Genomic DNA, 12048 nt, shown 5'->3' with positions numbered 1-12048 from the left:
TGGTGATCGATGGTATCAAAAGCAGCACTAAGGTCTAGGAGCACGAGGACAGATGCAGAGCCTCGGTCCGATGCCATTAAAAGGTAATTTACCACCTTCACAAGTGCCGTCTCAGTGCTATGATGGGGTCTAAAACCAGACTGAAGCATTTCGTATACATTGTTTGTCTTCAGGAAGGCAGTAGTGCACTATGAAGGGAATACGGTACCATAGAGCCCTGGTCAACAGTAGTGCACTATGAAGGGAATAGGGTACCATAGAGCCCTGGTCAACAGTAGTACACTATATAGGGAATAGGCTACCATAGAGCCCTGGTCAACAGTAGTGCACTATGAAGGGAATAGGGTACCATAGAGCCCTGGTCAATAGTAGTGCACTATGAAGGGAATAGGGTTCCATAGAGCCCTGGTCAACAGTAGTGCACTATATAGGGAATAGGGTGCCATTTGAGACACAGATAGAGAGTGAAGGTCTCTACTACTAGGTTTATATAGGGGTGGTTTTATTAACTGACAAACTCTTTCTGATTCTCTGTGTGTGTGTGTGTGTGTGTGTGTGTGTAGCTGGTCTGATCAGTCCCTGGAACCTGCCTCTATACCTGCTCACCTGGAAGATCGCTCCGGCTGTTGCTACGGGCAACACGGTGGTTGCTAAGCCCAGCGAGATGACCTCGGTAACCGCCTGGATGATGTGCAAACTACTGGAGGAGGCCGGTAGGACTACGCTACCCACAATGCAAGACACCTCACTTCATTTCAACTGATCAGCAATGACACTGGTGAAAAACTAGACTGGTGAAAGCAAACTCCTCTTTCTCTCCCCATTTCTCTCTCTCTTCTCCATCCCTTCTCCTCTCCTCTTGTCCTCTCCTCTTCTCCTCTTCTCTTCTTCTCCTCTTCTCTTCTCCTCCTCTCCTCTTCTCCTCTTCTCCTCTTCTCCCCTCCCTCTCCCCCCAGGGTTTCCTCCGGGTGTGGTCAACATGGTGTTCGGCACCGGCCCGCGGGCGGGCGATGCTCTCGTGGGCCACCCTGACGTCCCATTGGTCAGTTTCACGGGCTCCACGGCGACGGCCCAGCGGATCACAGAGCGCTCGGCTCCGTTCTGTAAGAAGCTGAGCCTGGAGCTGGGCGGGAAGAACCCCGCCATCGTCTTCTCAGACGCTGACCTAGACCAAGCTGTCACCACCACCGTACGATCCTCCTTCTCCAATCAGGTGAGAGTAAGACTCAGGATAGGTCAATAGAGTGAGAGAGGGACTCAGGATGGGCCAATAGGGTAAGACGGGGACTCAGGATGGGCCAATAGAGTGAGAGAGGGACTCAGGATGAGCCAATAGGGTAAGAGGGGTACTCAGGATGGGTCAATAGAGTGAGAGAGGGACTCAGGATGAGCCAATAGGTTAAGAGGGGTACTCAGGATGGGCCAATAGGGTAAGAGGGGTACTCAGGATGGGCCAATAGGGTAAGAGGGGGACTCAGGGTGAGCCAATAGGGTAAGAGGGGGACTCAGGGTGAGCCAATAGGGTAAGAGGGGGACTCAGGATGGATGGGCCAATAGTACGAGAGCATCATCAGAATTTGTTCTTAACTGACTTGCCTAGTTAAATAAAGGTAAAAAATAAAAGTCTGGCCAATCGTGGAATATTGAGTTTGCAGTTGAGTGAGATGATGAAACATTATAGAATGCTTAGATAAAATAAATGCATTGGTAGAAGTGTCATGTTCTCTATCATGTAGAATGAGGAATCATATCGGCTGTGTTCATGACCGTTTTATACATGAAACCCTTCTGAATGACCCTCTATAACAGATGTTGCAAGTTCATGTGTTGGCCACATGGTGGTGACATTTCTCACATTTTTGCTAGCTGACAGTAAGGTGACCCTCCTCCTCCTCTTCCTCCCCCTCCTCCTCCTCCTCATCCTCATCCTCATCCTCCTCATTCTCATCCTCCTCTTCCTCTTCCTCTTCCTCCTCCTCTTCCTCCTCCTCCTCCCCAGGGTGAGATCTGTCTGTGCACCAGTAGGATCTACGTAGAGAGGAGTATTTACCCAGAGTTCCTGAAGAGGTTTGTGGCGGCCGCGCGGAAATGGAAAACTGGTGCTCCCTCCGACCCCGACAACAATAACGGAGCTCTGGTCAGCAGGGAACACCTGGAGAAGGTATGACGTCACATAATATACAGGGTATTAACAGTGTTTCCCCTAGGATTTAGTTTCTGGTGGGATGGAGTTTTGGCCTGCCTTGTGACATCACCAATAAGATGGAGGACCAAACCTGTCTGCCAGTAGCAGCTAGTTTTCAGTTTTCCTCTCCCCACTAAGTTACAGTCCTGGCAGAAGCCTTGTTCTTTGCTAAGAAACATTTCTGTTTCTTTTTTGACCATTTTAATTGAAAACAATCACAGTAAGGTAGTTAATTATTACCCAGAAATGATTTGACATTGAGAAGGGAAAAAAATGGCTGATTTGGACCTTAAAACTAATTTAAAACTAATTTCCTGCAATTCCACACATTTTCCCCTTGGGCAGAGAGAAAATGTGTGGTTTTAAAGTAACTTTTAAAAGTGAATATTCTGTTAACTCTGTTACCCAAATAATGTTGTTGACTCATCCTATACTCGTATTTGTGGCCAAAGCATAAATTAAAGAACAAAATACTTCAACAATCCCACCTCAATCTTGTATCTCAAACAGACCGTTTTGAAAAATGCTGTCTATTTCCTAGAGTACGATGTCATACTTCTGAGGAGGACGAGCTGGCCAATCAGTGGTCTGGAGGGGGATGAGCTGGCCAATCAGTGGTCTGGAGGGGGATGAGCTGGCCAATCAGTGGTCTAGAGGAGGATGAGCTGGCCAAACAGCGGTCTATATGAGGATGAGCTGGCCAATCAGCGGTCTATATGAGGATGAGCTGGCCAATCAGCGGTCTATATGAGGATGAGCTGGCCAAACAGTGGTCTATAGGAGGACGAGCTGGCCAATCAGTGGTCTATATGAGGATGAGCTGGCCAATCAGCGGTCTATAGGAGGATGAGCTGGCCAATCAGCGGTCTATATGAGGATGAGCTGGCCAATCAGCGGTCTATAGGAGGATGAGCTGGCCAATCAGCGGTCTATATGAGGATGAGCTGGCCAAACAGTGGTCTATAGGAGGATGAGCTGGCCAATCAGCGGTCTATATGAGGATGAGCTGGCCAAACAGTGGTCTATAGGAGGATGAGCTGGCCAATCAGCGGTCTATATGAGGATGAGCTGGCCAAACAGTGGTCTAGAGGGGGATGAGCTGGCCAAACAGTGGTCTATAGGAGGATGAGCTGGCCAATCAGCGGTCTATATGAGGATGAGCTGGCCAAACAGTGGTCTATATGAGGATGAGCTGGCCAAACAGTGGTCTATAGGAGGATGAGCTGGCCAATCAGCGGTCTATATGAGGATGAGCTGGCCAAACAGTGGTCTATAGGAGGATGAGCTGGCCAATCAGCGGTCTATATGAGGATGAGCTGGCCAAACAGTGGTCTATATGAGGATGAGCTGGCCAATCAGCGGTCTATATGAGGATGAGCTGGCCAAACAGTGGTCTATAGGAGGATGAGCTGGCCAATCAGCGGTCTACTAGAGGAGGATGAGCTGGCCAATCAGTGGTCTAGAGGGGGATGAGCTGGCCAATCAGCGGTCTATATGAGGATGAGCTGGCCAATCAGCGGTCTATATGAGGATGAGCTGGCCAATCAGCGGTCTATATGAGGATGAGCTGGCCAAACAGTGGTCTATATGAGGATGAGCTGGCCAATCAGCGGTCTATATGAGGATGAGCTGGCCAATCAGCGGTCTATATGAGGATGAGCTGGCCAATCAGCGGTCTATATGAGGATGAGCTGGCCAATCAGCGGTCTATATGAGGATGAGCTGGCCAATCAGCGGTCTATATGAGGATGAGCTGGCCAATCAGCGGTCTATATGAGGATGAGCTGGCCAATCAGCGGTCTATATGAGGATGAGCTGGCCAATCAGCGGTCTATATGAGGATGAGCTGGCCAATCAGCGGTCTATATGAGGATGAGCTGGCCAATCAGCGGTCTATATGAGGATGAGCTGGCCAAACAGTGGTCTATATGAGGATGAGCTGGCCAATCAGCGGTCTATATGAGGATGAGCTGGCCAATCAGCGGTCTATATGAGGATGAGCTGGCCAATCAGCGGTCTATATGAGGATGAGCTAGCCAATCAGCGGTCTATATGAGGATGAGCTGGCCAAACAGTGGTCTATATGAGGATGAGCTGGCCAATCAGTGGTCTATAGGAGGATGAGCTGGCCAATCAGTGGTCTAGAGGGGGATGAGCTGGCCAATCAGTGGTCTAGAGGGGGATGAGCTGGCCAATCAGTGGTCTAGAGGAGGATGAGCTGGCCAATCAGTGGTCTAGAGGGGGATGAGCTGGCCAATCAGCGGTCTACTAGAGGAGGATGAGCTGGCCAATCAGTGGTCTGGAGGGGGATGAGCTGGCCAATCAGCGGTCTAGACGGGGATGAGCTGGCCAATCAGCGGTCTAGAGGGGGATGAGCTGGCCAATCAGCGGTCTAGACGGGGATGAGCTGGCCAATCAGCGGTCTAGAGGGGGATGAGCTGGCCAATCAGCGGTCTAGAGGGGGGTGAGCTGGCCAATCAGCGGTCTACTAGAGGACGATGAGCTGGCCAATCAGTGGTCTAGAGGAGGATGAGCTGGCCAATCAGTGGTCTAGAGGAGGATGAGCTGGCCAATCAGCGGTCTACTAGAGGAGGATGAGCTGGCCAATCAGTGGTCTAGAGGAGGATGAGCTGGCCAATCAGCGGTCTACTTGTATTCATATTTTTAATGACCGGTATATACGCCCACACCATTCTGTTGTTATTTGACTAATATTGTAAGTGATTATAAGGTATGCATTTAATATGAATCTGGAAATACTGAACAGTTACTTTAAAGCTCATTCTGCCATGGCTATTGCTGTGTTCTTATGCTATCTGAGTGACTCAAACATTATAACCAAAATCAATGGCCCAATGCCATGACGTTGTTACTTCTCCCTGACTGTCTGGATTTTATTCTAGTGGTTGTTAGTTCTCGAAGATCATGTTATTAAAAAATCATTATCTACATACTTCACAGAAGGAAATCAGTCAATTTGGAAAAAAAATGTATTAGGCCCTAATCTATTGATTTCACATGACTGGGAATACAGATGTGCATCTGTTGGTCACAAGATACCTTTAAAAATTGTTTTGGGGGGCGTGGATTAGAAAACCAGTCAGTATCTGGTTTGACCACCATTTGCCTCATGCAGCGTGACACATCTCCTTCACACAGAGTTGATCAGGCTGTTGATTGTGGCCTGTGGAATGTTGTCCCACTCCTCTTTAATGGCTGTGTGAAGTTGCTCGATATTGGCGGGAACTGGAACGCACTGTTGTACACATCAATCCAGAGCATCCCAAACATGCTCAATGGGGGACTGGTGAGAATGCAGGCCATGGAAGAACTGGGACATTTTCAGATTCCAGGAATTGTGTACAGATCCTTGTGACATGGGGCCGTGCGTTATCATGCTGAAACATGAGGTGATGGCAGCGGATGAATGGCACGAGAAAGGGCCTCGCCTCAGGATCTTGTCACGCTATCTCTGTGTTTTTAAATTTGTTCCCGAAATTGAGAGAAATAAGCTGGCCAATCAGTGGTCAAGCTACTTCATATATATATATATATATATATATATATATACAGTACCAGTCAAAAGTTTGGACAAACCTACTCATTCCAGTGTTTTTCTTGAAATTTTCCGGATTGACTGACCTTCATGTCTTAAAGTAATGATGGACTGTCGTTTCTCTTTGCTTATTTGAGCTGTTCTTGCCATAATATGGACTTAGTCTTATACCAAATAGGGCTATCTCCTGTATACCACCCCTACCTTGTCACAACACAACTGATAGGCTCAAACGCATTAAGAAGGAAAGAAATTACCAAATTCAAATAAAATTATTATAAATATTAAACTTTCATGAAATCACAAGTGCAATACATCAAAATAAAGCTTAACTTGTTGTTAATCCAGCCGCCTTGTCAGATTTCAAAAAGGCTTTACGGCGAAAGCAAACCATGTGATTATCTTAGAACAGCGCTCAGCACACAAAACATTACAAACAGTTAGCAGCCAAGTAGATTAGTCACAAAAGTCAGAAATAGCAGTAAAATTAATCACTTACCTTTGATGATATTTGTATGGTTGCACTCACAAGACTCCCAGTTACACAATAAATGTTTGTTTTGTTCCATAAAGTCCCTCTTTATATCCAAAAACCTCCATTTTGTTGGCTTGTTTTGTTCAGTAATCCAATGGCTCAAATGCGGTCACACGAGGCAGACGAAAATTCCAAATACTATCCGTAAAGTTTGTAGAAACATGTCAAACGATGTTTATAATGTTTTTAGCCTAAATAATCTATAATATCTCAACCGGACAATATCGTCGTCAATATAAAAGAAAAACAAGAAAGGCTCTCGGTCGCGTGCAGGAAACAGCTCTGGGGACATCCCAGGGTCCACTCAGTGTGGTCATTCTCCCTCATTTTTCATAATAAAATGCCTGAAACAATGTCTAAAGACTGTTCACAACTGGTGGAAGCCATAGGGAACGGAATCTGGGTCCTATCCCATTAAATGGTGAATAGGCTTTCATTGGAAAAACAGCCATTTCAAAATAATGGCACTTCCTGGATGGGATTTTCCTCAGATTTTCGCCTGCCATATCAGTTCTGTTATACTCACAGACATGATTTTAACAGTTTTGGAAACTTTAGAGTTGGCATATCCTAGCTTCTGGGCCTGAGTAGCAGGCAGTTTACTTTGGGCACGCCTTTTATCCAAAATTCTGAATGCTGCCCCCTATCCTAAAAAAGTTACCAAGGCACATTTGTTAATTGAAATGCATTCCAGGTGACTACCTCATGAAACTGGTGGAGATAATGCCTAGACTGTGCAAAGCTGTCATCAAGGCAAAGGGTGGCTACTTTGAAGAATCTCAAATATAAAATATATTTTGAATTGTTTAACACTTTGTTGGTTACAACATGATTCCATATGTGTTATTTCATAGTTTTGATGTTTTCAATATTATTCTACAATTTTATTTATTATAATTTTTTTTGTGAAGAATCAACAAGTGGGACACAATTATGAAGTGGAACGACATTTATTGGATATTTCAAACTTTTTTAACAAATCAAAAACTGAAAAATTGGGCGTGCAAAATTATTCAGCCCCTTTACTTTCAGTGCAGCAAACTCTCTCCAGAAGTTCAGTGAGGATCTCTGAATGATCCAATGTTGACCTAAATGACTAATGATGATAAATACAATCCACCTGTGTGTAATCAAGTCTCCGTATAAATGCACCTGCACTGTGATAGTCTCAGAGGTCCGTTAAAAGCGCAGAGAGCATCATGAAGAACAAGGAACACACCAGGCAGGTCCGAGATACTGTTGTGAAGAAGTTTAAAGCCGGATTTGGATACAAAAAGATTTCCCAAGCTTTAAACATCCCAAGGAGCACTGTGCAAGCGATAATATTGAAATGGAAGGAGTATCAGTCCACTGCAAATCTACCAAGACCTGGCCGTCCCTCAAAACTTTCAGCTCATACAAGGAGAAGACTGATCAGAGATGCAGCCAAGAGGCCCATGATCACTCTGGATGAACTGCAGAGATCTACAGCTGAGGTGGGAGACTCTGTCCATAGGACAACAATCAGTCGTATATTGCACAAATCTGGCCTTTATGGAAGAGTGGCAAGAAGAAAGCCATTTCTTAAAGATATCCATAAAAAGTGTCGTTTAAAGTTTGCCACAAGCCACCTGGGAGACACACCAAACATGTGGAAGAAGGTGCTCTGGTCAGATGAAACCAAAATTGAACTTTTTGGCAACAATGCAAAACGTTATGCTTGGCGTAAAAGCAACACAGCTCATCACCCTGAACACACCATCCCCATGGTCAAACATGGTGGTGGCAGCATCATGGTTTGGGCCTGCTTTTCTTCAGCAGGGACAGAGAAGATGGTTAAAATTGATGGGAAGATGGATGGAGCCAAATACAGGACCATTCTGGAAGAAAACCTGATGGAGTCTGCAAAAGACCTGAGACTGGGACGGAGATTTGTCTTCCAACAAGACAATTATCCAAAACATAAAGCAAAATCTACAATGGAATGGTTCAAAAATAAACATATCCAGGTGTTAGAATGGCCAAGTCAAAGTCCAGACCTGAATCCAATCGAGAATATGTGGAAAGAACTGAAAACTGCTGTTCACAAATGCTCTCCATCCAACCTCACTGAGCTCAAGCTGTTTTGCAAGAAGGAATGGGAAAAAAATTCAGTCTCTCGATGTGCAAAACTGATAGAGACATACCCCAAGCGACTTACAGCTGTAATCGCAGCAAAAGGTGGCGCTACAAAGTATTAACTTAAGGGGGCTGAATAATTTTGCACGCCCAATTTTTCAGTTTTTGATTTGTTAAAAAAGTTTGAAATATCCAATAAATGTCGTTCCACTTCATGATTGTGTCCCACTTGCTGTTGATTCTTCACAAAAAAATACAGTTTTATATCTTTATGTTTGAAGCCTGAAATGTGGCAAAAGGTCGCAAAGTTCAAGGGGGCCGAATACTTTCGCAAGGCACTGTACACCTGTCTAACCTGTCCCTCCCCCATCCAGGTACGTAGCTTCCTGACCCTGGTCTGTGTTATGGTTATATTAACATATACACCTGTCTAACCTGTCCTTCCAGGTACGTAGCTTCCTGACCCTGGTCTGTGTTATGGTTATATTAACATATACACCTGTCTAACCTGTCCCTCCAGGTATGTAGCTTCCTGACCCTGGTCTGTGTTATGGTTATATTAACATATACACCTGTCTAACCTGTCCCTCCCCCATCTAGGTACGTAGCTTCCTGACCCTGGTCTGTGTTATGGTTATATTAACATATACACCTGTCTAACCTGTCCCTCCCCCATCCAGGTACGTAGCTTCCTGACTCTGGACTGTGTTATGGTTATATTAACATATACACCTGTCTAACCTGTCCCTCCCCCATCTAGGTACGTAGCTTCCTGACCCTGGTCTGTGTTATGGTTATATTAACATATACACTTGTCTAACCTGTCCCTCCCCCATCCAGGTATGTAGCTTCCTGACCCTGGTCTGTGTTATGGTTATATTAACATATACACTTGTCTAACCTGTCCCTCCCCCATCCAGGTACGTAGCTTCCTGACCCTGGTCTGTATTATGGTTATATTAACATATACACCTGTCTAACCTGTCCCTCCAGGTACGTAGCTTCCTGACCCTGGTCTGTGTTATGGTTATATTAACATATACACCTGTCTAACCTGTCCCTCCCCCATCCAGGTACGTAGCTTCCTGACCCTGGTCTGTGTTATGGTTATATTAACATATACACCTGTCTAAGCTGTCCCTCCCCCATCCAGGTACGTATCTTTGTGACCCTGGTCTGTGTTATGGTTATATTAACATATACACCTGTCTAACCTGTCCCTCCCCCATCCAGGTATGTAGCTTCCTGACCCTGGTCTGTGTTATGGTTATATTAACATATACACCTGTCTAACCTGTCCCTCCCCCATCTAGGTACGTAGCTTCCTGACCCTGGTCTGTGTTATGGTTATATTAACATATACACCTGTCTAACCTGTCCATCCCCCATCCAGGTACGTAGCTTCCTGACCCTGGTCTGTGTTATGGTTATATTAACATATACACTTGTCTAACCTGTCCCTCCCCCATCCAGGTACGTAGCTACCTGACCCTGGTCTGTGTTATGGTTATATTAACATATACACCTGTCTAACCTGTCCCTCCAGGTACGTAGCTTCCTGACCCTGGTCTGTGTTATGGTTATATTAACATATACACCTGTCTAACCTGTCCCTCCAGGTACGTAGCTTCCTGACCCTGGTCTGTGTTATGGTTATATTAACATATACACCTGTCTAACCTGTCCCTCCCCCATCCAGGTACGTAGCTTCCTGACCCTGGTCTGTGTTATGGTTATATTAACATATACACCTGTCTAACCTGTCCCTCCAGGTACGTAGCTTCCTGACCCTGGTCTGTGTTATGGTTATATTAACATATACACCTGTCTAAGCTGTCCCTCCCCCATCCAGGTACGTATCTTTGTGACCCTGGTCTGTGTTATGGTTATATTAACATATACACCTGTCTAACCTGTCCCTCCCCCATCCAGGTACGTAGCTTCCTGACCCTGGTCTGTGTTATGGTTATATTAACATATACACCTGTCTAACCTGTCCCTCCCCCATCCAGGTACGTAGCTTCCTGACCCTGGTCTGTGTTATGGTTATATTACCATATACACCTGTCTAACCTGTCCCTCCCCCATCCAGGTACGTAGCTTCGTGACCCTGGCTCGGTCGGAGGGTGCCACGGTGCTGTGTGGGGAGGGCGAGGACCCGCTGGTGCTCCCGCAACGTAACACCAGCGGCTACTTCATGCGTCCCACCGTCATCGCCGGCGTAGCTGAGTCGTCCCGTGTGATGCAGGACGAGATCTTCGGCCCCGTCGTCTGCGTCAACCCCTTCGACGGTGAAGACGATGCTGTCGCTAAGGGCAACGGGGTACGCTATGGCCTGGCGGCGACTGTGTGGACGCGTGATGTCGGGCGAGTGCACCGGGTGGCGAGGAGGTTAGAGGCGGGGCTTGTCTGGACCAACTGTTGGCTGGTCAGAGACCTGAACCTACCGTTCGGAGGCATGAAGAACTCAGGGGTGGGGAGGGAAGGAGGGAGGGATAGCTATCACTTCTTTACGGAGGTGAAGACCATCACTGTTAAACACTGAGAGGATGGAGGGGAAAATGTTTCTGTTGGTGTGTGTGTGTGGTCTTGTTGTTCTTTCCTCATGATCCCCAAATTAACATTTGCCACGTCCCCACGAGGACAATGGCTATTTTACACTTAGGGGTTAGGTTTAGGCTTAGAGTTACAATTAGGGTTAGGCATTAGAGTTAGGGGCTAGGAGTTAGGGGTTAGAAGTTAGGGTTAAGAGTTAGGGTTAGGCATTAGGGTTAGAAGTTAGGATTAGGGTTAGGTGTTAGGGTTAGGAGTTAGGTTTAGGAGTTAGGGTTAGGCATTAGGGTTAGGAGTTAGGGGCTATGGGTTAGGTGCTAGGAGTTAGGCATTAGGGCTAGGAGTTAGGGGCTAGGAGTTAGGGGCTAGACGTTAGGGTTAGGAGTTAGGGTTAGGCATTAGGGTTAGAAGTTAGGATTAGGGGTTAGGGTTAGGAGTTAGGTTTATGAGTTAGGGTTAGGCATTAGGGTTAGGAGTTAGGTGCTAGGGGTTAGGTGCTAGGAGTTAGGCATTAGGGTTAGGGGTTAGGATTAGGGTTTAGGAGTTAGGGTTAGGAGTTAGGATTAGGGGTTAGGATTAGGGTTTAGGAGTTAGGGTTTGGGGTTAGGAGTTAGGATTAAGGGATAGTAGTTAGGGGTTAGGAGTTAGAGGTTAGGGTTAGAGGTTAGGGGTTAGAGGTTAGGGGTTAGAGGTTAGGGTTAGAGGTTAAGTTTAGAGGTTAGGGTTAGAGGTTAGGGTTAGAGGTTAGAGGTTAAGGTTAGGTGTCTCGCTCACATGACTGTTTTGTTTTATGACATGAGTTGTTTCATGATTATTTTCCTCACACATCCCCTTCGAGGCAATAAAGCTTTCTGTCTGGATGACTTTCATCTTCAACACCTACACTTGTTTTTTCTTTCTGGTTCTGCGGGAGAGGGAGACAGGTAGGTAGAGGGAGACAGGTAGGTAGAGGGAAACAGGTATGTAGAAGGAGACAGGTAGGTAGAAGGAGACAGGTAGGTAGAAGGAGACAGGTAGGTAGAAGGAGACAGGTAGGTAGAGGGAGACACGTATGTAGAAGGAGACAGGTATGTAGAGGGAGACAGGTATGTAGAAGGAGACAGGTAGGTAGAGGGAGACAGG

The 12048-nt window shown here is 46.2% G+C and overlaps 1 protein-coding gene across 1 annotated transcript in view; it reads left to right on the top strand.

Moving 5' to 3' along the window:
- LOC139407439 (aldehyde dehydrogenase 8 family, member A1) overlaps positions 1-11804 on the top strand; it is a 47931-nt gene extending 36127 nt beyond the window's left edge. The window contains exons 4-7 of the mRNA XM_071151230.1: positions 564-713; positions 957-1213; positions 2000-2161; positions 10466-11804. Coding sequence (XP_071007331.1) covers positions 564-713; positions 957-1213; positions 2000-2161; positions 10466-10918 — 1022 coding nt within the window. The 3' untranslated portion in view covers positions 10919-11804. The remainder of the gene's footprint in view (positions 1-563; positions 714-956; positions 1214-1999; positions 2162-10465) is intronic.
- The last annotated feature ends 244 nt before the right edge of the window (positions 11805-12048 follow it).

The sequence above is a fragment of the Oncorhynchus clarkii genome, chromosome 4, assembly GCF_045791955.1.
Source record: "Oncorhynchus clarkii lewisi isolate Uvic-CL-2024 chromosome 4, UVic_Ocla_1.0, whole genome shotgun sequence".
In the NCBI taxonomy this organism is placed as follows: Eukaryota; Metazoa; Chordata; class Actinopteri; order Salmoniformes; family Salmonidae; genus Oncorhynchus; species Oncorhynchus clarkii.
This window is presented reverse-complemented; position numbering and strand designations above follow the sequence as displayed.